General features: G+C 36.5%; 1 protein-coding gene across 1 annotated transcript; it reads left to right on the top strand.

The window, feature by feature from the left end:
- Positions 1–1,350: 1,350 nt before the first annotated feature.
- On the top strand, positions 1,351–25,535 carry LOC125778202 (uncharacterized). Its single transcript, XM_049454796.1, has 4 exons — positions 1,351–1,422; positions 3,471–4,316; positions 5,176–5,589; positions 5,635–25,535. The coding sequence occupies exons 1-3, from the start codon at positions 1,351–1,353 to the stop codon at positions 5,263–5,265; spliced, it is 1,008 nt and encodes a 335-aa protein (XP_049310753.1). The 3' UTR covers positions 5,266–5,589; positions 5,635–25,535.
- The last annotated feature ends 27 nt before the right edge of the window (positions 25,536–25,562 follow it).

Here is a 25,562-nt window from a genome sequence, read left to right as displayed (position 1 = left end):
TTCATGTCTCCTTCTACGAACGTATACGACGCCAACCGATTGGTTTAAGTTTATTTTGGATTCGTCCGTAAAAATCACTCTCTTCCAATCATTTATAGACCAGTTTTGATCTTGTTTGGCGAAATTCAGCCGAGCAACACGCATTTTTGTGCTCAGAACTGGTTTTTTTCTTGGCCGTCGTGCTCGTAATCGGGAAATAAACTGATGATGCCGCTCGCGGTTGGAAATTCGGTAAATAAAACTGATGTTGCTCGGTAAACACTGTTTGCACAAGCGTGGTCGCTGCTGAGGTCGAAAGCGATGTGATTTAGTATTCCACAAATCTTTCGTATGCACGTAACCAGAATGTGTAACGCCACTTAGCAAAAGTACGCCCAAATATGCATCAAATTCACTTTCTGCTATGGGAATCCATGATCTCGGTTCTCTTGTTGGATGTTTTGCATTGTCATCTTCAAAGAATTACCTTGCCTTTCGATTTCATTCACGAATAACTGTGTCGCATATTTCGTCTGACATTATCAATTTGAACGTTTCTGAAATGGTCAAACCTTGCGTTGCCCTTACTGGTCCAGATTGTGCACTTCTTAGAATGTTGTGCGTACGGAATCTTACAGGTTGTGGTTGTATCGAAGACCAAACATTACCATCTCTGGCAGTAAAATATTCCCCAGTTTTAATTGGTGCATCTTCAAGTTCTTCATCAGAATCACTGTCGTCCTCTGGGTCATATTCTGGTAACGTGGGCTCTTCTAAGTCTGAGTCATCACCACCAATATCACCAACACATTCATCTAAAGCCTCGTCACCGACTACTGAATCGTGGTCACTTATTTCTTCTTGGCTCTCTTCAAGCGTTTGACGAATATATGCTTGCTGTTCTTCGTACGAAAGTGCGCTTAGTTGTCGTGGAGTAAGCCATTCACCATCTGCCATTTCCCTTTGATTTTATTTTTTTATTTCCACAAAATAAACAGAAACGTCCTTTCACTTCGAATCATACGTGCATGATAAAATCCGTAATACTGGTAAACCCTATTTTATACTTTTTAGCGCAAGTGATTAACGCAGGTACTAGCGATTTTATGCCTGAGTTTTTATGTTTGCAACCTAAAGTAATCCTTATAAACACAAAACAATAAGTACTAACCACAACAAATACGATTTACCATATTGTTATTACTCAATGTAGTTTCTAACAAACCTTAGCACTGGAGAGGGGCAATGACATGCGTAGCCGCTGTCTCTTAATTCGGATGACACTGACCTAGTCTTTCGTGGCACCCTCCTCCCCTTGAACGTGATAATGTGTTTATATGTACAGGTGAAAAGTACTCTAAGAAATGGTAAATGAATTTTCGTACTGGTTCAGAGCAGCTACCGCTAGCATCAACTTGCTTCTTGGGAGGCATGTTGAATTATGTAGGTATTTTGTTATTATAACTCTGTTTAAACTCAATAAAGATTTTGTCAACCTTACCACTGGTGGGGTGAAATGAACTAGTCTTTTGTTGAGTGAGAAATCTTTCACTCTTTTTAAACGGAATGGCTACTATAAATCGGCCATCTGTTAAATCACGTGTTGTCGTCTGTATATAATTTTGTTCAAATATGGCATCTTCTGGAGTAGGCTCCTCTTTATCTTTTTCCATTTCCCCAGAATCTTTCTAAATGTCTTTCCTTCTTTTCTTATAAAGTTTCTTTTGTAGTTTACGGGTTTACTCCTCGAGATAGTTATCTTGTGATTCTTACATTCAGTTCTGGGTACTGTATTGATGTTCCAGAAATGAAATTACTTCCGACCAATCATGTATTTGAGTCGGTTTACGAACGGTGTTTTCGTATTCTCTAAGTAGTTGTTTAGAAAATTTTCTTAACACCAGCTGTGCTAATACGTCCTCTAATGTTCCTTTATCCCTTATTATCCTAATGCATTCATTTGTTACATCCAAGAGCTTTTTCATTTTGTACGCTGACTCATCCGTCATTTGTGGTATTTCTACTAGCCTCTCGATATTATCGTTAAACTGTTTCCGCGAGTTAATTTATTTGCTCGGGTTAGGAATAAAAAAATATATTTTTAATGAGATTGGTACTGACTGATCCTTTATTCGTATAATAATTCACAGTATACACATGTACTATAATATTGAATATGTCGGAATACCGTTGTCTTCGATAGGCATTGTTGTAGCGCAACGAGTTTCGGTTTCACACTTCACAATATTCATTTTCACACTTCACAATATCAAGTCCTCAACACGACTTCACAATATCAAATCCTAAACTCGGCTGCCTCTACATCGTTTTCTTCCTTTTGTGCTTACCACCTAGGGTTGCCAACTTTTTTTTTGAGAATAATAAAGCATAACAGCCCTTGGATGACGGTAACGTTTCGTATGAAATGTGTGACTCAGAGTTGACAATACCAAAGGTTCCGGAAATATAATTGACAGGTTTTTCACGCAAATAATCTTGTAAGGCTATGTATGTGAGACCGTTATAATCCTTGAGGTTATCAACGCCATCTAAATAGTAACCAATTTCATCGGGTATGGCCATCGTGGGGAGCTCGAGCTCCAAGCACGCGTATTCGTTCATCCCCTATCCTCTCTCTGTACATGCAAATTTCAATCTTTTCCAGAGAAGCACTACACAATAATATTGGTAGGCAGAAAATGCAAGGTACTTCTGAAGACCACGGTCCAACCGAGTCATGACGTTATAACTGCTTCTTATTACTTGAATGTATTGTGAAAAATCAAGAAAGAAGCCAGCTGTTTTGCAAGCTTGCATCAATAAGCCAAGTAAAAATGGAATGCCACCATTTTTTTCCTCTAAAGCTTATGCGTTGGCCTGCAACATTTTGGTCAAATCGATCCACACCCGACATAAATTTGTTGTATTGAGTTACAACGCACGGACGTGGAACTGGTATTTTCCTACGCAATTCTCTACTGTAGCGAAATGCTGTGGGTTTTGGTTCGCCACTAAAACATGTCGATGCAAGGCAGACTACCGAGTTATCTACCCATTTAGTCAGGTAAATTGACTCTTCTTTGATTTCCACGCTTTCGTAATATCCTCCTTGCTGTTTACGCAAATCCTTCTTATGTGGAATAGGACAACTTTTTGGAATTCGGTTTTCTCGAATTGTACCGGTAGCCTGGAAACCTCTTTTTTTCAAATAAATCATCAATGGTATTCCAGTGAAAAGATAGTCAAAGTAAAAGGATAACGGAAGTTCTTGCACCTCTTCCGAAAATTCGTCAATCATACACAAGTTAATTCCATTTTTTGGCCATTTATTTTTGCCTCTGCAATTAAAAATCTATGAGGTCTATCATTTTATCAGTTGCCCTTGCTCCTATCTCCATCTGAAAGTTGTGAAAAAGTCGCACGAAAATGCTCACGAGTTAATTCCATTTTTTTGCCATTTATTTTTGCCTCTGCAATTAAAAATCTATGAGGTCTATCATTTTATCAGTTGGGCTTATTGCCCTTGCTCCTATCTCCATCTGAAAGTTCTGAAAAAATCGCACGAAAATGCTCACGAGTTAATTCCATTTTTTTGCCATTTATTTTTGCCTCTGCAATTAAAAATCTATGAGGTCTATCATTTTATCAGTTGGGCTTATTGCCCTTGCTCCTATCTCCATCTGAAAGTTGTGAAAAAATCGCACGAAAATGTTCACGAGTTAATTCCATTTTTTTGCCATTTATTTTTGCCTCTGCAATTAAAAATCTATGAGGTCTATCATTTTATCAGTTGGGCTTATTGCCCTTGCTCCTATCTCCATCTGAAAGTTGTGAAAAAGTCGCACGAAAATGCTCACGAGTTAATTCCATTTTTTTGCCATTTATTTTGGTCTCTGCAATTAAAAATCTATGAGGTCTATCATTTTATCAGTTGGGCTTATTGCCCTTGCTCCTATCTCCATCTGAAAGTTGTGAAAAAATCGCACGAAAATGCTCACGAGTTAATTCCATTTTTTTGCCATTTATTTTTGCCTCTGCAATTAAAAATCTATGAGGTCTATCATTTTATCAGTTGGGCTTATTGCCCTTGCTCCTATCTCCATCTGAAAGTTGTGAAAAAATCGCACGAAAATGTTCACGAGTTAATTCCATTTTTTTGCCATTTATTTTTGCCTCTGCAATTAAAAATCTATGAGGTCTATCATTTTATCAGTTGGGCTTATTGCCCTTGCTCCTATCTCCATCTGAAAGTTGTGAAAAAATCGCACGAAAATGCTCACGAGTTAATTCCATTTTTTTGCCATTTATTTTTGCCTCTGCAATTAAAAATCTATGAGGTCTATCATTTTATCAGTTGGGCTTATTGCCCTTGCTCCTATCTCCATCTGAAAGTTGTGAAAAAATCGCACGAAAATGTTCACGAGTTAATTCCATTTTTTTGCCATTTATTTTTGCCTCTGCAATTAAAAATCTATGAGGTCTATCATTTTATCAGTTGGGCTTATTGCCCTTGCTCCTATCTCCATCTGAAAGTTGTGAAAAAATCGCACGAAAATGCTCACGAGAGTTAATATCGTTTACACGATATGAGTTCAAGAATTTAAACAATTTTATTTATACGCCGAAATGCGTGCCTTTATTGATATTCTTAAGAACTGAATTTTAATATAAGATCTTACAGCTATTTATACTAATGAAATGCGGCTGCTGTTATCTGCATGCGACTTCTTTGTTGTAATTCGATATCTGCTATCTTGCTATTACTTGAGATGCGGAGTTGGTTATCGCAGTGGATTATTCCATTGCCAGATGTTTGTTGTTTACATGTTGAGAATGCCTTTCTAGATAATGCATGTTCATTTCTATTGTTCGACTGATAGTGCATGTCAAAGCGAGTTCTATCGGTTTACATACATAGTTCGCCTTTGTTCGGAATGTATATTAGGAGATAAGATGTATGTGAGTGTGTGTGACCCGGAGCAAGGCTATGTCGTTAACTCGAGTTAATTCCATTTTTTGCCATTTATTTTTGTCTCTGCAATTAAAAATCTATGAGGTCTATCATTTTATCAGTTGGGCTTATTGCCCTTGCTCCTATCTCCATCTGAAAGTTGTGAAAAAATCGCACGAAAATGCTCACGAGTTAATTCCATTTTTTGCCATTTATTTTTGTCTCTGCAATTAAAAATCTATGAGGTCTATCATTTTATCAGTTGGGCTTATTGCCCTTGCTCCTATCTCCATCTGAAAGTTGTGAAAAATCGCACGAAAATGCTCACGAGTTAATTCCATTTTTTGCCTTGAAAAAAAGTGGTTTAGCGGTGAAGCTGCGTCTTGTGTGCTATCGCCATAATCGTACGTATTCTTTATTCCACTTGTACTCCTTTCCAACCCCGTTAAGCGCACCATTTTCTCTTCAAGTAGACTTATACGTTGTAAACGACATTGCCCTCCCCCTGTGCTCATTATTTCCTTCTTATTGCTAGTTAGCTTGCGTTTGATATAGCACTTCCAGTCAATCCAAACCTGTAACAAAACGTTAGATTTTACAAATTCGTTTTCAATTCAATTAATACCTTACCTTTCTCCATGCATTTGGGTCTTTTGATTGTGGACCAAGTGCATTTAAATTTGATGCTACCTCTTTCCGAAAAGCCTGCACATCTTCTTTAGGACGCTGGTGGAAACCGTTCGCTACTCTCATCATATCTGCCAATTTTCCATATTGCTCTGGTGTTGTTGGTTTTGACCTGAAAGCATATTAATTGTAACTACTTTTTTGGCTGCCATGATTTACGGATCGATACGGAGTCATTAGCCAAGGCTGCAATGGATACCCAGCATCGCCTGTTAAAAAAGCAAATAACTATTCAAAACTGAGTTTAAGAAACGTATGAATTTAAATACCTAACAGCCATGTATTTCTTTCACCTTCTCGATATCGCCGTTCCATCTGAAAGTTCAACTTGCTCAATCCCCATACATGCGAGTCGTGATTGCATCCTGGATACCGCGCATCAATGCTTTTTATGCGTAATCTTGTAATGGGGTTTCTTCCATAGCTGAGGTATGCTCAGCCGCTCCAGGGTCAGCCTTGGGACCCACAAACCCTTAGCAAATAAAAGATCTAATTAAATAGATGAAGTGTCCACACCCCCCTTTCAGTGGACAGCCAGACCAGCGTGATGTATACAGTGGCGATGAAGAAAACGGCGATGATGAAAACGGATGAAATTAGCGTGCCAGGCGTTAAAGCTTGTTGAGTCTGGCACGGCGATGAAAACGGCGATGATGAAAACGGATGAAATTAGCTTGCCAGGCGTTAAAGCTTGTTGAATCTGGCACGTCGATGAAAACGGCGATGATGAAAACGGATGAAATTAGCGTGCCAGGCGTTGACGTTTGTTGAATCGGGTAGTGTTTTCCGGGGCTCCTCTGCGAAGGACAGATATAATTGTCAGCGAACTGTGTTGGTTGACCTCCGGCTAGCAACTCTCTTGCACTCTCCTTACATTACCTGTCGTCTGTTAGTCGCGTTAGTTTTTATAATGGTCCGTAAGCAGCGGTACTGATGCCACGTGTTCTCGACGCGGCTACGGCAGTGCCATCGCGAGCATTGGCATCACCCAGCGGTGATGCCTTTGCTGCGCAAGGCACGCATTCCCCCAACTACCGGGCAGTGCCATCGCGAGCACTGGCACGACCCGGCGGTGATGCCTTTTCTGCGCGAGGCCTGCGCATTCCCCCAACTACCGGGCAGGGCCATCGCGAGCACTGGCATCACCCGGCGGTGATGCCTTTTCTGCGCGAGGCCTCCCCATACTGTCTACTTCTACTTTTATATACAACGCACATTATGACTCCTGGGAAGCCTGCCTTCGCATAAAACTCCTGTTTTGATTGTTTTTTTTCTTCGTCGGCCTGCTCAAATTTTATCCACTGACGGCAAAGCTTTCTTTCCATGGCATCGAGAAAATTCGATAGTGACTTTGACACTGTTGACCGACGCATTGCTACGTTGTAATCAGTACCAACTCCATGTTGGTAACTGCCTTCCGCAAAAAATCTCAAAGCAGCAACTATTCGATTAAGCGGAGATAAAGACGTCAAAGTACTTGCTCGGCATAATCGGATGCATTGCTCTCCTCCTCAAGTTGTAATGGGGTTTCGTCCCCATAGCTGAGGTATGCTCAGCCGCTCCTGGGTCAGCCTTGGGATCCACGAACCCTTAGCAAAGAAACGAGTTTACTCTCGTTAAGATGTATCCACACCATGAAATTTATTGAAAAAAAAAAACAAAAAATATTTTTACTCTCCATTTTTTATGGTGTAAAATTAAAAATATTCTTTATTTTGACTTTGATGAAATAAGTTCTTTGGATCTTATTATCCGTTATGTCTACATTTAAACATTTAACATATAAATTATAGCATTTTCCTGTGGAGGATTGGTCCTTTACATTCATCAAGCGGCAGGTCTGCCGTGTCGTAAGGAAACAGAGAAAGAATTAATGTGAAACACCTAACACACGATCACATCGCTCAGCCTACTGATGTGAACGCGACAAATTACATTTTTAAACAGCCCCTTTGTGAGGGCTAATCATTAACCCTCTAATGCATGAATTTTTGTTTCGACTGTGATTTTTATATTAGACTATATTCAGGTCTGTGAAGACGAATCTGATGTTAGTTTTTCGATTTGTCAATTTGTGTACCTTTTACAGGTAAAATAAAAATCCCGCCTCAAGGCGGACCTATGCATTAACCCTTATTGTTCATATAAATTTATGTTTTCATTTCTTCTTTATTGTGATATTTGAAAAAACAATCTTTTGCCGTTGAATTGCATAAATTAATTTTACATTTAATGCAAAATGCCTGAGTTTCTGATTTGCATCCACGAAATTTGCACATTTTTTTGCCTGAGCGGTCCAAAAACTTACACCAGTGTCCTATTTGATCGTATCTTATATTTTCTGATAGGTGATACGTCTTTTTAGCTTTTGGTGGAGGTGTTAAAGACGATGGACGACCACGTTTTACAGGTTTTGTCGAACCAATCAAACAAAGTGTTTCTGCCACTTCTGATCTGAAGTCAGGAAGTTTACACTTTAGGACGTCCTTATTTAGTCGGTTATAAAGACAATATGCATTCACCATACTCACGTCCAGCATGTGGTAAAATAATTTATTTGTCCATTTTCTGGTTTTCATTTTTATGTGGTATCGACCAATCAATCCGTCAACCAAATCCACACCACCCATATGCTGGTTGTATTCTTTCACAATAGCTGGACAATCCACCTCAACATTTTGTTTCAATTTTCGATCCCAACGATTTGCCTTTAAGGAATATGAACTTTCATTATGTACAATTGCATCTGTTCCTACGTAGGTGGATAACAGACGAACTGCTCTTGTGTCGTACCACAAAACGCTGCTTATGTCTACTCCAAAAACACTTCCCACGTATTCTTCATTATACCCACGTGCTACTTTTTTTGATTGCAGCTCTGCGTCTGTGGAAAGTTTTATATTTGGTACTCGATTTCCTCGCACTGTACCTAAACTGTGAATTCCGCGACTTCTCATATATAATAGCAATCCCAATGAGGTATAAAAGTTGTCAAAGTAAATAATATGATTGGCATTGTTTGGTATGACTTGTGACAACCTAACTACAACATTGGATGCAGCACCAAGATCTGGACAATTTGGCAAAATTTTGTTATCGCCGGCGCCACAATAAACTTCAAAGGAATACGAATATCCAAAGGAATCGCAAATCACGAATAGTTTCGCTCCCCATTTGTGAGGTTTTGCTGGCATATATTGCCTCACTGGGTTTCCACTCATTTTCGTGGCACACATTTGCTCATCAACGCAAAGTCTCTGCCGCATTGGAACTGAAGAAAAACGTTGGTTGAAATGTTTTACTAGCGGCCTTATTTTATACAAGAGGTCATAACCAGGTTGACCTTTCTCTATACGAGACGCATCATTATTGAAATGCAAGTGGTTTCTAATTTCTTCAAATCGATTGCATGTCATGGATAAACGTATCGGATCTAATCCGTATTGTCCCCAATATGAGCGACTGTTAGGAAAGCGATAAACAGACGTAAACAACAATATTCCCAAAAACTTACGCAGCTCTTGGTGATCGATACAAAACTTTGAAGATATATCTTTTTGCTTGGCATACAAGTTCATCTGTAAGGCTATTGCCTGCAAAATTTTTATTAAAAATTTAATAAACTGTTATATATTAGAAATTACCTTCAGAAAGTCTTCGGTCACAAAATATGCAAAGCAGTCGTAAGGTGTTTTTAAACATTTTAAAAAATCCGGCATGTCCTGGCCTTGAAAAGCCAAATCTGCAACACTCAGCTGAAGTTTTTTCTTCTTCCAAAGAATCGATCTTATCGCACTCATATCGTTTCTCAAATCACTTGCAGCTGGTAGGACTCCGATTTTTTCTTGCGATTCTAATGCTTTGTGCACAGAACGTGTCACTGTCGACGGTAAGAATACACTAGAAGTAACGTCACAAACAGGCAATGGAGGAATCGGTGGCAGCTCAATTATTTCAGCATTTTCTTCAAAGTCTGTCACATTCAAACTGCATTCGATTGCGTTTCGCATCATTTCTGAGGAGTTTAGCATTGCATCAATGATCGTATCATTTTCCGGTAGTGAGTAGGTTGGATCCATATCAGAATCGTCACTATCAAAATCGCATTCATTGTCGGAAGTATCAGTTACCAATTGCGACTCTTCGAAATATTGTCGAATTTCTTCATCCGTCATATGGGTCTTAGAATAACGCGACATATCTGATTATTATTCAATAATAAAATAAGAAAAATTTTCAATTGTATCACAAACATTTCATTTTACTTGAAAAAGGTAGGCAGCGCAATGCATGAGTCCGCCTCAAGGCGGAGTTCAATATTTTCGAATTTACTCACCTGCTATTAGTTTTTTTATTATAAATCGAACACTATCATAAAGAGCACAAAATTCCACACCCGTAAGTATTTTTTTCAACTTGAAACGACACAAGAATTTATATTTCTTGTTGTTCAGAAAATTGTGTTGATTGCAAAAATAATTAAATTGGCGGGAAAGTGCTAATCTGTCACTTCAAATTGACAGTACGTCAAAACTAGAAGTAGTATTGCCAATCTGAAAAAACCATTACGTAAGTTGAACTTTAAGCGTTCTTTTGAAAAAAAATCCGAATTTTAATATTAAAAGAAATATTTTATATCTGATTTTGAAAACACCCCGTCTGTAGGCAGGCATATGCACTAGAGGGTTAAGCTTAGTCAGCCGGAATGATTTAGTTGAGATACAAAACACAACAGGTTTGGTTCATGTATGCTCTGAATCTGTCCTTTATTGAAAATATAAGGGTATTTATACATTTTGGTTTAACTGACTCTTCCATGACTCCGCCCCGTGTATTTCCACGGGGAAGTTTCTTTATTTTTTTTATCAATTGCATTGTTCACTTCGTATCCTGTGAATACGAGTGTGATTGAGGTAAGTATTTTACTCCAAACTCCCATTTTAAAAACGTAATATGTATTTGATAAAGTATTAATTAATATATTTTTAAAGTTTTTTCAAATTAATAAGCTGCTTCTGTACCTCCCTCTTTGTGTCTGTGCTGGTTGACAGGTTGAGCTGATGGTATAAGATCGCCTTGGCTCTGCGTTGTTGGAATCTTCTGTCGGCGCGTTTCCTTTTTTCCCTTGGTGGTGGTGTAAGAGGGCGTTTTATCGCCTGCTGTCGACGCTTATACTCTTCGATTGTTATAGGTTTGGGGCCCGCGTCTTTTGGGGTCGGCACGTATGCTGGTTGTTGGGTGCTATCGTCCGTCGTGGTGGCTGCTGGTGTGTATTGTTGTGCTCTCAATAGCCTTTCGTACTTCAGTTTGAGGGCGTCAAATGCTGCTTTTGGTACGAATTCGGTGTGTTGGTCCTCTGGTGCCATGTAGATGATTGAAGTAATTTGCAGTAGTGGGCTGATGAAATGTTGTTGCTTCAGGATTTGAAATTATGTCCTTCGTTCAATTGGACAGTTTGATGTGTGTACCAGTAAATTTGGTTCGTGACTGCAGTAATAAAATTTAATGAAAATAGGATCAGCAGACAGGATCAAAAGTTTTGGTCCGCAGGATCGCCATGTGGAGGATTGGTCCTTTACATTCATCAAGCGGCAGGTCTGCCGTGTCGTAAGGAAACAGAGAAAGAATTAATGTGAAACACCTAACACACGATCACATCGCTCAGCCTACTGATGTGAACGCGACAAATTACATTTTTAAACAGCCCCTTTGTGAGGGCTAATCATTAAGCTTAGTCAGCCGGAATGATTTAGTTGAGATACAAAACACAACAGGTTTGGTTCATGTATGCTCTGAATCTGTCCTTTATTGAAAATATAAGGGTATTTATACATTTTGGTTTAACTGACTCTTCCATGACTCCGCCCCGTGTATTTCCAGTCAAAACCCGGAAAAGTATAAAGGCAGCCAATCAAAGTGATTGCTGACCTTGCAGAATGCATTACAATGCGACTATACTGTTTACTCATTAGGTTGCAACACTTGTTATTTTTAGAGTGCATTGACCGTGTTGTTTGCACATATTGATTGCAACATAGAAAATATTATTATTGAATTTCGTCTCGTTTGTAATGCGAAACTCTTTTGTGTATGTCGCTTTGCTTATGTATTCTTGTGTGGTCTTTACAAATGTGACTAATTCATGAATTTGCTTATTATAATTTATGAGTGCTTGGTAAGTGGCATTTAGGTAGGACCACTACATTCCGCATCTCGAAGGACCAAAAATGTTGGTGTTGATAGGGGGTGATTTTAACCAATTGTAAACAATGCGGTTAGGCAATTTCATCCGAGGTGGTCATGGAGTGGAGTTTCATCTCAATCTCCATTACTCAATGTAGCTAGAAATGGTCAATCTAGCGGCGCTTTCTTAATAGCTTCTTAGATACAATGAAAATATGCATTACTTTATTCTAAAAATATGTGTTAATTATTTATTTATATGTTTTTATGTTTTATTAGAAAAAAAACTATTCAGAGTCGGAGCTCTCAGAATTACTGCCGTCAGGTAGACCATTTATATGTAAAAGAAGGTTTTTGACCTCATCATCTATTGCAATGTGATTTTTGGAGTACTTGGAGGTGCTTTTAGACTTAGATGTAATAATAGGATCTGAAGAAACTAAAAGAGTGTGTATTAAGTCTTCCATTGTATTCAACCTTGAGTTTTTTCGCGTATGGTTCAGTCCAGCGGCGGACAATCCAAATTCTTGTTTCAGTGTCTCAGTTATCCATTTTTGTAAAAATAAAAGTCAATCTGCAAAATAAAAAAAAAAATAACCAGATTCATTAAATAGCAAAAAAGTTATTTAATTCTTTTTTGGTAGCGGCTTTCATCAGCCATCCTGTATAAGCATTTTCGAAGCAGTCGAACTTTCTTCAAACAATTTTGAAACAACCTGTGAAGCATTTCCTTTTCCAGCTTTGTAAAGACCTACGCTTGCCGCTACCATTAACTCTTGGTTAGGTGTTTCGTATGTCCTGTGTTTGGCATATATCCTTACAATCTCTCTGCGTCCCAGTTACCTACTTACCAGGATGTTCTTTTGTGTTATCAGTTTGAAAGATTTCGTATAGGGCGACTCCGAGGCGACAACTATGAACCTAGGAGTAAAGAGGTTACAGAAATAGTTGCAAAAAAGGTTGAAAATACTTTCAAACAGTCATCTATTCCGATAGTTTCACACACCAGAGTTGTACAAATGCTCACCACATACCATAAGAAATTTCTGACTCCTAAACAAATGTTTTGAAGGAACCCAATAGGTTTGAGCTCTAAAAGAGACGACTTTGTCTCTTCTGCCGGAAAATTATTTGACATCGCTGCTTGTAAATGCATTTATTTTTCTTCTTGCACTTGTCCAAAGGAAAGGAAAGTTCCTATCAATGAACAACCATTTCTCTTGGACCAGAGAACCAGAAGAATTGGTCGCAGTGGAAGTGTTGATCTACCTGAAACAAAAAAGATTACAAAGAAAAATGAACGTAAAGAAAAGCTTTCAAAACGTCATTCAACATCAACACTTACCAGAAAAGTATCAGCTAGAACACGTGACCATTCAGATCAGCCAGACTCTCATACAGACGACAACAGTGTAGGTGCGTCGCACATGGATTCTTCCAAAAACGATGCTGATGATGAAGTTTCTCTTCCATCCTCTAAAACCAAACAAAACACACTAGTATTAGAACACACTGATGGTGTCTCAAAGAGTCCAAATACATTCTCTGGCGACATAGGTAAACTGCTCCCTGATTGTGCGAAGTTGCCTGTTGTCAAATTTGAAAGTTTTCCATCCTGCCAATTACCTTCTGAGGTTATTAATCCAACCCAACTTAGCACAGACCAAACTTATCTGTATAAAATATCAGAAGCTGTTATTTCCGGTCAATGTTCCTCAGATTTAGCTTCGATGCATCCAGGTAACATGTACAAATCTCGCTGGCTTACCTGTGCAAATAGACTTCTGAGATTATACATTTCTACTGACAAACCAACAAAGGAAATAAAGATTTTGGTCAAGTACATACTTACAGTTTACTCACCTTTGTGGTTCTCAATAAGATTCAACAGTTCAATCAAAGATGGCTCGCGCCATCTCTCTGCTGCAATTCAAAGGTCGAGAAACTTACCTGCTAAACTGCGCAAGGTTGTCGATTCATCCATTCAACAGAATGCTTTCTTTGCTCTTCCAGAAAACATTCTCCTTAGTATGATGACTGACGAACGGATAGAAGTCAGAAGTTGGCCCTTGACCGTCTTCTGGTAAAAAAAAATTGACTTTAAATCGTTTAAAAACCGGATTAATGTTAACTTTCTTGATTCGTTTCGATAGGACGTTTTTTTTTTTGTAATGACATGCGTAGCCGCTGTCCCTGAATTCGGGTAATACTGATCAAGTATTCCGTGGCACCCTCCTCCCTTTGAACGTGATGATGTATTTATGGTACAGATGCTAAATCAGTGTTCACTTTATCATCTTCTAATATATTTTTTTGTTGTTTTTTTAGTGATAAATATGAATTTTCTGTTAGGTTATAAAATTGGAGATTTACCTGGAATATGCAATTTCTCTGAAAGCTCCTGAAATTTGTGGTCTCTCAGGTAGCTATTTTTATAATTACAACAAATTGAATTAGTTTTTCTTCCGTTTTTTTTTTAGATCTTTAGTTTATTTTCAATGAACAGCTGAGCGCACTTTAGAAAGCGGTATAACGGCAGTGCATTTGGAAAAAGTCCACAATCTTATATTTAGGTACAAAACCGATTTTCTTGTATATACACATTTACCAATCGATATTGAGTTGCTTCAAATCATTAACTTCACATATTTAAGTTAATTAACTTTCTTCATTTTATTGGAATTGACATAAAGCCATGACGGCAGTGCATTTGGACTTTGCTCAAAAATTAAATATTTGTGTTTGAATTACTTTGAATTTAAAACTTAAATAAGATTCTTTAGATCCTTACCACTGGAATAAAGACCTTATTTAAGCTGAGAACTATTTCATTCTACGAGAACTATTTTAGTTTTTACTTAAAGTTTTCTCTCTCCCTCCTTTATTTTTCTCCTTTCTGCCTTTATTTTTTTTCATATAATTATATATTAAGAGAGGTTGTTATTAACTTCCTCTCTTAAATATATATTTTAAATAAAAAACCTTTGCAGTTTCGTGTTTTACAATTCTTTATTGTACCGTAATTAAGAAGAGAAATAAAATATTAGTAGATAATGTTATGTAAATATACCGATAGTGTAGCTAGTCCTTCAGATCCTCTTGATGTTGCCTTCTTCTTGTAACTCCAACTGTGAAACTGAACCGATTGATTGAATTTACTGAGCTGAACTGAATTGATGCATTGGTGGTGCTAATCCTTTTATACTGCATTTGAACAGTGGCGTGATCTAAAGTCAAAGATCTTATTTCGTCTGGCGCCGTATTTCTTCAGGTCGTAAATATGATCATTTTAATATCTTTTAATTGTAAAAATGATCATTTTACAATTTTGATAAATGATGCGTACCGAAAATATTAACAGTGCGAATTATTGCTCAAGTTAATTATTTACTGTCTGTATCATGTTGAATAAATATTGTTCGTACTCCAATTAGTATGCTTATGTGATTGCTGCTCCCGTATGTGTGCTTGAGTGCTCGCTACTCCGGTAATGTTCCCTGCAAAAAATTGTGCGACTAATCTCTAAAGAGAGTATTCCGGGACTAGTCTCGATGTGGAACAATTGAGTATTAATTAGTCGCAACTAGTCTCAAACGGGTATAATTGGAGATCAATTAGTCTCAATTAATCCCTATCGGGTACTATTGGGAAAAAAGTTAGAATTTTGGCAAAAATACATTCATAAATTTCAAAGCAAAGTTACTGAATTTCCTTCCATTCAATTATCATAACCTATTACATTTAAAAAAAACCATAAGTAATGAATTTCGTACATGTCTTTGCACTAGCAAGAGGCGATGTATAAAAACATTGAAACTTTTTACAAACTGAAAAATTTTTATAAGAAATTGTAATCAGAACGAAAGATAATTGAACTATCTCCATTTTCATATGCGTTAACATTGTATATTTTTAAACATGCTTATAAAACAAAGCCCATGCTAACAACATTTTGTATTTCGACATGTACTTTTGACTTGCATAAAACAATAAATATAGCCTTGAAGCATTTACAAAATAAATGCATTTTTTTTTAATTCATTATGGATTAAAAGATAATTAAACTATCTTTCTTTTAGTATACATTAACATTAACAATTTCCAAACATTTTTATGAAAAATAGCTTTTTCTAACAGAATTTTATATTTCAATCATGTACGTATTTGACTTAAGAGCGGCATTCAAATGTAGGCTTCCATGATGATACTTGGTTTTTAATAAAATCTGGATTTGTAAAAGCATTGATAATAGATTCAAGAGCAACAATATAATCCACCAATAAATGCTTACTTAAAAAAACCAACATACCTTATTATCAAATCCCCTGCAGAACGTTCCAGACTCTGATGAAATAACCAACTGTTGCGCCGGCTATCACATCTGTTGGTTGCTTATGTGATTAGCCGTAGAACAAAACAGTTGCATGCTGCAATAATTCATAATATAATTAATTTATTGTGAGATTTACACAACTATATATCAATAAAAACTTACCAATTGCTTCATTTGGTTGTTTATCTGCACTTCTGCGACTTTGTTTACATTTAAATACAGTGTTGTTAAGTTAGGGAAATTTCCCTTTTTTTCTGCTACTTACAAACAAAGGGGAAATTTCATCGATGTACTTTTTCTTAAATATCGTCGAGCTAAATGATATAACCTAAAAGATAAATATTTAAGACGTTTGGAGATTTGATTTTAATACCTACATTTCGATTCGAAGTGAAATTTAGGTTATAATGATTAATAACCTGATGTTAGAAACAATTAATATGCAAGAGAATATTTTTGCTATACACGAAATCTCAATCTTTGTACTTTTTGTATCACTTATGGTTCAAAGAAATGATTATTTATAATAGCTTTTTCTTCAATAAGAAGATACAATACTTTACGTACAATACTTTACGTACTTTAAATAAAAGCCTGGATATTAGGCATGCTGTCAATTATTCTCTAAGCATAGACCTTTGTTTCTGCAAATATTTAGTAAGCTGTAGATCTGAGCAAAGCTTGTATTTTATAAGCATATTATCATTTTTAACAATTATTGATTTGGATTTAAAACCACTCAAGCCAATTCATTTTGAAAATTGTGAGCCTTTTCAACCTAAGCTCGAAAATGTCTTACGTAGTTAACAACACTCTTTTCACAGTTGCAGAACTAGAAGTCGAAACCTATCGACGTCTCTATATCGATAATTATCTACTGATATTATACCATTATTATATCGAAAGGTATTGCGAGCAGACAAAAGGAATCGACATCAAGAGATTATTTATCTAAACAAATTGATAAGCACTGTTTATATCTATTTTTTCATTGTGGTGTACATGTTTTCCAGCATTGTATTTATATTACATTGACTATTTTTGCGAAAGTAAACTAAAAAAGTGCTTGACAACATTTTTACGCGTAATAACATAAAACACCTATGGGGGACAATTTTACTTCGGTTTCGGATAGAAGAAGGTCCAAATTAAATTTCCGTACCAGAATTCTGGCGCGACAAATCCCGACAAATAATCAAAAACAATAATGTTATACTTTTTTTGTAAAAAATACTACATTCTTGCAAAGGCAACTAACAACATCAGTTTAAATGCTTAAATTTAAGAATAAATTGACTGTTATACGTCTTAATCATAAGTACATACCTTTTACTTCCATATTCAATAAAAAATTTCCAAGTAAATCTCCACGCGCAGCCGTATCAACCAAGGGAAATTATGTAAATAATCGGCATCGCAATTTACTTCCCAGTTACGTGGAGCACCTCCTCTTGGTCCAAGATAACATAGTGAATCATGTCCCTGCGTCATCTTCCGTCTGATTCTATACCGGAAGAGGGATACGCCAGAACACATGTGAACCGACGACTGCGCGAAGAACATACCCGTACCATTACGCTGGCTAATCGGTGGCAAATTGTAGCCGGAGAGATCAGATGATGTGTCGTCTCTAACAATGAATCCTAATTGCGCGAGTGACCCCTTGTAAGAGGTGGATTTTGCGTAGGTATTATGGGGGCTCTTCGACCCTGACAACAATTCGGAAATCTGAAGCAGAACATCCCTATTTATGGGTAAACCATTATAGTTGTCTACTTGAGATACATCGAAAACTGGAACTCCTTCTGCAGTGAAGGACGCTGACATCCCACCATATTCGAACATCTGTATTTGCTCATTTGTATTTTTATTACTTCGATGTTGATGCCGGTGATGCGAGAAGAGCATTCTGCATTTTCGAAAAATCTCCTAGATGTATTCCCGTCATTACTGTTTCCAAAACCATGTTTAGGAACGTCAACCAGTAGACCCATTTCATCTTTAAAACGTTTTTGTATTGTCTCTTTTGTTTCCTTAATAATCTTTTTGTCTTCTGCTGTACGGGCTCGCCAATTCTTTATGGGTTCTTTATATGCTAAGTGCAACAACAACTCAAAAAACCGTATTCGGGCGTGGAGTACTGAGAGGCCAAACTTTAAAGCTTCTTGATTTATGATACCTTTTTTTAATTTATTAAAATCTTTTGAAGTCTGACCGCATACATAACATCGCATAGTAGAGGTTGTATCCGTTGCAGCGTTACAAACTTTCCCGTCTACCATTGTCAGTAATATTATTTGATGTGCGCTGATGTTTCACTGTCTCTTGTATCTTCCAGATCTCTGGCTTGATTTTCGATGTATTCTATTTCTTGTTTTGTTACATCTTTTGTTTCGTGAGTAAACTGAGCTCTAATAGGCCTGCAGAATCTCACCGAAAATGGCGTAGGGTTTTGCCAAATGGTTTTTGTTGTTTCACCATTGAAAGTAACAACCAACCTCACTGGAACAATCGAGCTCACAAATATACTTGAATCGTCACCAGAAAGATTTTCAAATTTTTGCTTAAATGGAGTTTGGTGTGATCCATCGCACCCCCATTTTGATATCAAAAGAAGGCTCTGCTTCTCGGCGTCAGTTAATGTATCTATGACTTCTTTTAAATATTGGATGAGGCGCAAAGCCGTATGATCCAGCAAAGCTTGAAGTTCTACATTAAAGCTAGTCTCTGTAACCGTTATTTTATCTTCCTCCGGGTAAGCACTTTTTTTGCCTTTTGCAGCAAAGAGTAGCAAGGATAGATAGTTTTACGTCCGCCTTGTAATAAATTCCACTGACTTCTTGTGAAATTACCTTCAACAAATAAGGATAATGCTTCTTCTATAGTATATTTTTTTTCCACGTGGTCTTTTTTAGATGAAATTATCGTTCTGATCTTCTTGGCTCTCGTAGGTGTTGAAGTTATTTCCTTAATCATCTTTGAAGTGTGTATGTTTCCGGAAGTGCCCTGACTTACACATGCAGCGAAAGTCAACTCCTCGACAGGTACGTGAGCCCGTAAATCTACAGTTCTGCGCCGCTTACTCCTTTCGCTTAATCCACGAAACTCTTTGACTGGACGACCAGGCTTGTGCGACCACGAAGGAAGTTCTAATGATGTTCTTAGCCATTCTACGTTATTTTTTACGAACCTCTCATCAGTGTTACGAGCTGCTGACCATTTTTGTTTAAAATCTGTCTTGAAATGTCTCAAAGAACGAGACAAAACGTTTCTATCCTCTGTTGGGCATGACGTCAACTGAGCAATTCTATCTTCCAGAAAGGTGAATTTTTCGTCCATTTTTTTTCCGTACTCCTTTATAATATCGTATAATTCCATTCGGGTGATATTTTTTACCATTGCTGCAAAATCTGTGAAAAAAAAAAAACAACACCTTATAACATCTGTTAAAAATGAGACGCGTTGGTTTCGGTTATAAAATAGTACTCAGCTCTGGTTGCCCAGAGCTCCTTTATTTATAGCATTCCTTATCCTAATTCAGGTATGCACCACATGCTGAATGCATACACACATCTTAATACTAATCTACTGTAGGTACACATATCTTAAGCATAAGTATTCTCAACGGCAAACGCAATTGTTTCTTGTCTGTTGTTAGTTTAGGACAGTGTTGTCCAACGTGACTGTGTGCACGTTATGCTTGTGTTGGTTATTCTAGCGTCAACTGATCGCAAACTTCTGCTTTGTTTGCCTAAGAAGTTGAATACAGTAGCACAATCGGGCTTTCACAGACACTTGTCGCGACATGTTGGTGTGAGGTGTCTGGCACTGTCCGTGCGCTATTGTGCGCATAGGCCGTGGACAACGCTGGTTTAGGATCATTGCGATCTCAAGGGCAGACAGAATTGTTTTTTAACTATTATTCGTTTAAGATCATTTGCGGTCTCAAGGGCAAACAATCCTTTACATTGCATACATTAAATACTAAGGTCTCTAATCAATATACCCGAAATGAACATTTATTACATTGTTGATAGAAATGGGTATTTGTAAAGAGATACCTACGTTTAAGACTAGATTTGTATACGCTGGCGATAATGACCATAAATATTTGAACTATTACAATTGTTTCTTAACAAAAATATCTTCTTTACAATTGTAGCCGTTAAGAACTGTTCAGAAATCTGAACAACATCCTATTACACCGTGCACTTTAAAAAAATACCTATAAAAATGGGGTGGGTTGGGGGACAATTTTACTTCGGTTTCGGACAGAAGAAGGTCCAAATTAAATTTCCGTACCAGAATTCTGGCGCGACAAATCCCGACAAATAATCAAAAACAATAATGTTATACTTTTTTTTGTAAAAAATACTACATTCTTGCAAAGGCAACTAACAACATCAGTTTAAATGCTTAAATTTAAGAATAAATTGACTGTTATACGTCTTAATCATAAGTACATACCTTTTACTTCCATATTCAATAAAAAATTTCCAAGTAAATCTCCACGCGCAGCCGTATCAACCAAGGGAAATTATGTAAATAATCGGCATCGCAATTTACTTCCCAGTTACGTGGAGCACCTCCTCTTGGTCCAAGATAACATAGTGAATCATGTCCCTGCGGCATCTTCCGTCTGATTCTATACCGGAAGAGGGATACGCCAGAACACATGTGAACCGACGACTGCGCGAAGAACATACCCGTACCACTACGCTGGCTAATCGGTGGCAAATTGTAGCCGGAGAGATCAGATGATGTGTCGTCTCTAACAATGAATCCTAATTGCGCGAGTGACCCCTTGTAAGAGGTGGATTCTGCGCACTTTAGAATGCGGTATAACGGCAGTGCATTTGGAAAAAATCCACAATCTTATATTTAGGTACAAAACCGATTTTCTTGTATATACACATTTAGCAATCGATATTGAGTTGCTTCAAATCATTAACTTCACATATTTAAGTTAATTAACTTTCTTCATTTTATTGGAATTGACATAAAGCCATGACGGCAGTGCATTTGGACTTTGTTCAAAAATTAAATATTTGTGTTTGAATTACTTTGAATTTAAAACTTAAATAAGACTCTTTAGATCCTTACCACTGGAATAAAGACCTTATTTAAGCTATAGTTCTCAGCTTTCCTTTACGAGAACTATTTTAGTTTCTAGTTAAAGTTTTCTCTCTCCCTCCTTTATTTTTCTCCTTCCTGCCATTTTTGTTTCATATAGGTCTTTTTTAGTTGGTTGAGCACTCTTCTTAGGCTCGTTAAGGGGTTACATGGCTTTCCTCGAGCAAAAAACGGCCTTTTTTCAATATTTTTTTTTTACATATAAAAATTAAATATTTTAATGAAATTTTTTCTTATTTAAAAGACTCATATTTAATAAACATTTTGTAAAATTTTCAAAAAAAATATCAAAATGGCAGTCATTTCGACGCCATTTCCGACAGTCCCTCGGAAAAAAGGTGCATCCGCATTATCAGCAGAACTTCTTTCAGGATCATCTGAAATAAAAATAAAAAATACGTGTTTTGGTAAAAACAATAAACTAGGTATTGGACGAAGGAAAAAAATGAAATTTGGATTTTTGGCAGACGTTTTTCTTTTCTTTGGTTAAATCAATATCGTTCTCGTCCCCATAAATCGAGCTAGTGCTCACCAAAATTACGTAACGAAGGCTTGTCCTGCCAAAGAGTCGTCAGTCTCTTCCTCTACAATTAGCTCCTTGAAAGGAATCAGGTATCTTTTTGTACTAGCTCTTTCAATTTTTATTTACTAATATGGCTGCAAACAGGGTTCGATCAAGTTTCCGCAACATAGCTGTTATGGGAATTGATTATTAGTATCACCGTCGAAGATTATGTTTTCACAACATCTAAACTAAAAATAGGAAAATATTACAAAATTCGACCCTCTCACTAAATCTTTCCACTAAAGTTAAACCAATTTAATATTAATTATGAATAACTATTGCAAAAAAATGTAAACATTTAACATTTAGGAACAATACTCTTTACAGTTATAATTTTTTAGATTTATAATTTTTATTAATTAATTAAGGCCAGGTTCCTCTAAAAAACGTAATTTTTTTCAATACATTTTATTTTTATTACAAAACATGTTGAGTAATCAATTTTTTTTACATATGAAAGTACATATTAAATTACTTGATCATAATATTTCGAGACGTTACAGGGTTCATGCCAAGTGCATTATATATTGGATCCATTATTTCTTTGAACTCTTCACTGTCTAGAAATATAAACGGTTTTCCATCCGTGGTTACCATTTTAATCAAAGAAGAAACAATTGCTTTTTCGCTCGTTTGATACGATATCTTTCGTTATTCTTCACATTGAGTCAATTTTGAATATCCAGAATTGTTCCACTCATTGAAAATGTCCATATGTTTCGTTGTTAAATGCCGTCGTCGAATGATTGCCGGACAATACAAATTGACTTGTTCTCTTCCTAATTAAATTTAAAGAATTGGTGCACATTTTTATTCATGTCTCTACCCATAAAACGGTTGCTCTCTGAATCTTTTCGTAAAGAGTCAGGGAGAGACACTTATTTGCAGACAACGAGAAACGGTCGACAGGTATTTGCGAGCTCTGAAGTTTAAACCAAAGGCACGCAGTAGCTGCCGCTACCGACGGCGTTCGAGCGGCCGGATTTCTCGCAGTGCTCCTCACTCTTTGAATATGTCTCGAACGTTCGACGAGTCAATTTATGGACGATGCGTCGATCGTTGAGAATATGAAAAACGGGAAAACAGAAGTGTATTAGTGAATAAAACCACAAAGTTTGTGTTTCATATAACAAATGAAAATGTTTGAAATTTAATTGAAAATATACGAGAAAAAATATTACCGCACAAAATCCGGTAAACGTAACCGTGCACCTACCGGTTTTTTTTGCTTTTGTAATTATCCCACTGAAACACTAAAAACACTAGTCACTTTGTCACTTTTTTGTATAAACGATTTATGATTGTCACCAATAAAATGCGATTAAAACCAACTATTTTTATTTTATTTTTTCTTTTAAAACGATTTGTAACCCAGTGATATTAAAGCAATCACGTACCTGGTTTGCCTGCGTTGCTGTGAAGTGTATTGTGGTTTTTTTGGTGGCAGGTCACTTTGTGTTAATAAAAAAAGTTGCTGGTGTGCAGCACCTTGTGAATCCTTGTGTGTATGAAAACTTGCTTGCTGGTTTGCAGCGCCTTGTGAATTCCAATTGTATGGTGGTTGAGAAAACTTGTATTTATGAAAATAATACGTGATTAATATCCGGCTCGAAGGACCATGAATATGTTTCGAACGTTCGACGAGTCAATTTATGGACGATGCGTCGATCGTTGAGAATATGAAAAACGGGAAAACAGAAGTGTATTAGTGAATAAAACCACAAAGTTTGTGTTTCATATAACAAATTAAAATGTTTGAAATTTTTGTTTTATTAATTTGTGATTACCAAAAATTACTTACATTTATGGTTTGTGCTTGTGGTGATGCTTGTTGTGGTGGCCGGTGGAAAAACGTCTTGCCTCGATTCGCTCTCTAAACAAAGGTACTTCAGCCTCACTAGCAGAATCGCTTGCTAAGTGGGAGTTTTCAACGAAACCATTGCCAGTTGAGTGAAAGCTATTAACAGTTGAGTGAAAGCTATTAACAGCTAACTGGCAATGGTTTGTTATATACTCACTAGGGGGTGGTAAAAAGAAATTAGGCGCTGGCCTAAACACTCTTTTATACCTGCTGCTCGGTCTTGCTGACCTTCGGAACTAATTCTATACCATTTCTACGAGTATACAGTAGCAATTTATGAAAAAAAAATCGATTTTTTCAAAATTGTTTGGAGGAACCTGGCGTTAAAAGAACGTTAATGGAAAAACTCTTCGGAGTTAATTTCTGTGATTCGTGCCAACGCGGCGACACCAATCTTCAGACCTCTTCAAAAAGAACATCCATATTTGGTAAATTTTTGGCGCTGACCATTTCACCCCAAAAAGGTTCAAGTCTGAACTTGATGATGGCCATTGCAAAACATTGATTGATATTAGGCGCCTAGCAATGAAACGTTTGATGCAGGCTCACACAATGCTCAACTCATATTAAAAAATAATATTGAATAATACTGTTATTCACGTCACACACTAGCTAGGTTTTTTATGTTAAATACAATTTTGGCTTCCTTTTTTTACGATAAATACAATTTTGGGTTTTTGATGTTAAATACAATTTGGATGCGATTGCTTTATGGAATAAACTGAGGTCGAAATCCTTCGGTTGAACGATGTTTGGTTGAACGAGCGTTGCTACTTGCTTGCGTGACAACTGCAGTGGATCGGCTGCGGCAGCCTCGTTCTACATTACTCGCATCCTTTTATTTAATGTAGCAGCATTTTCCATTTTCGGTTATTTATAAACGTAAGTTTTACTTACATTTTATTTTTTTTGTTTAGTTTTCTCACTTTGACTGTTCATAGCGTCAAAATCAGCTGTGGTAATTAATAGGTTGAACTAACTAATAGATTGAAATCTGTCACTTTTGCAATCGTTTATATTTCCAAAATATTATGGTACATCACAATTCTCCAATGAACACTGTAGTTATTTTCGAATACTCACGTGAATTTGAATAGGACGACGTTATCCAACAGTTTGCATTTGTATTCGTTATTATGAAACTAAGACGCGTCTTTCTGAGTGTCCAAATCAAAACATATAAGTGAAGCTGTAATCACCAAGAGCATGTTTCATTGAATCGAGAATTTCAACTACGCCCATGTTAACTAGAAACATGTCGGGTGCGTTCAAGTTACGTAATAATTGTAGTAGTACAGTAATGTTAAAGACAAATGCGTTAAGCACTTTGCACTGATTACTTAATTTAGTATTAAATATGGCACATAATGTCTGAGAATTGTGTTAATGAAAAATTTTATATTTGATTATTGTAACATTTTTGTTTTAAATACTAGAAATGTTAAAAAAAAAATACATTTAAGCTAAGGCACCTATAATGATAACGATGTTTATTAAATAGAAAAATAAAATGTACCTATATAAATATAAGGAAATATATTTTTAATACAATAAGCATGTAAAAAATAAGAATATGAGCGCCCAAAACTTTCTATTATTACAACTAAATAGAGCTCTGCACGATAATTATTATTTTATTTTTTATCATACATATTTCTTTTTTATGTGCACATCCAATTATATACTTCATTATTTAATTAAAAATAAAATGTTTTGCTTAGGACAAAGTCCATAAGTCCCTAATGTTAAACAATTAACTCTTTAAATCATACAAGTATTATTAACTAAGCTATACAATATAATAAAAAATAAAAAAAAAATTGTTGTAAACTCTCTAAATACATATGTGCGATTTCAATTTATTTCCAAC

This window comes from Bactrocera dorsalis, chromosome 4 (genome assembly GCF_023373825.1).
Source record: "Bactrocera dorsalis isolate Fly_Bdor chromosome 4, ASM2337382v1, whole genome shotgun sequence".
NCBI lineage: Eukaryota > Metazoa > Arthropoda > Insecta > Diptera > Tephritidae > Bactrocera > Bactrocera dorsalis.
Note: the sequence above shows the minus strand (reverse complement) of the source record. Positions and strands in the feature narration are given on the sequence as shown.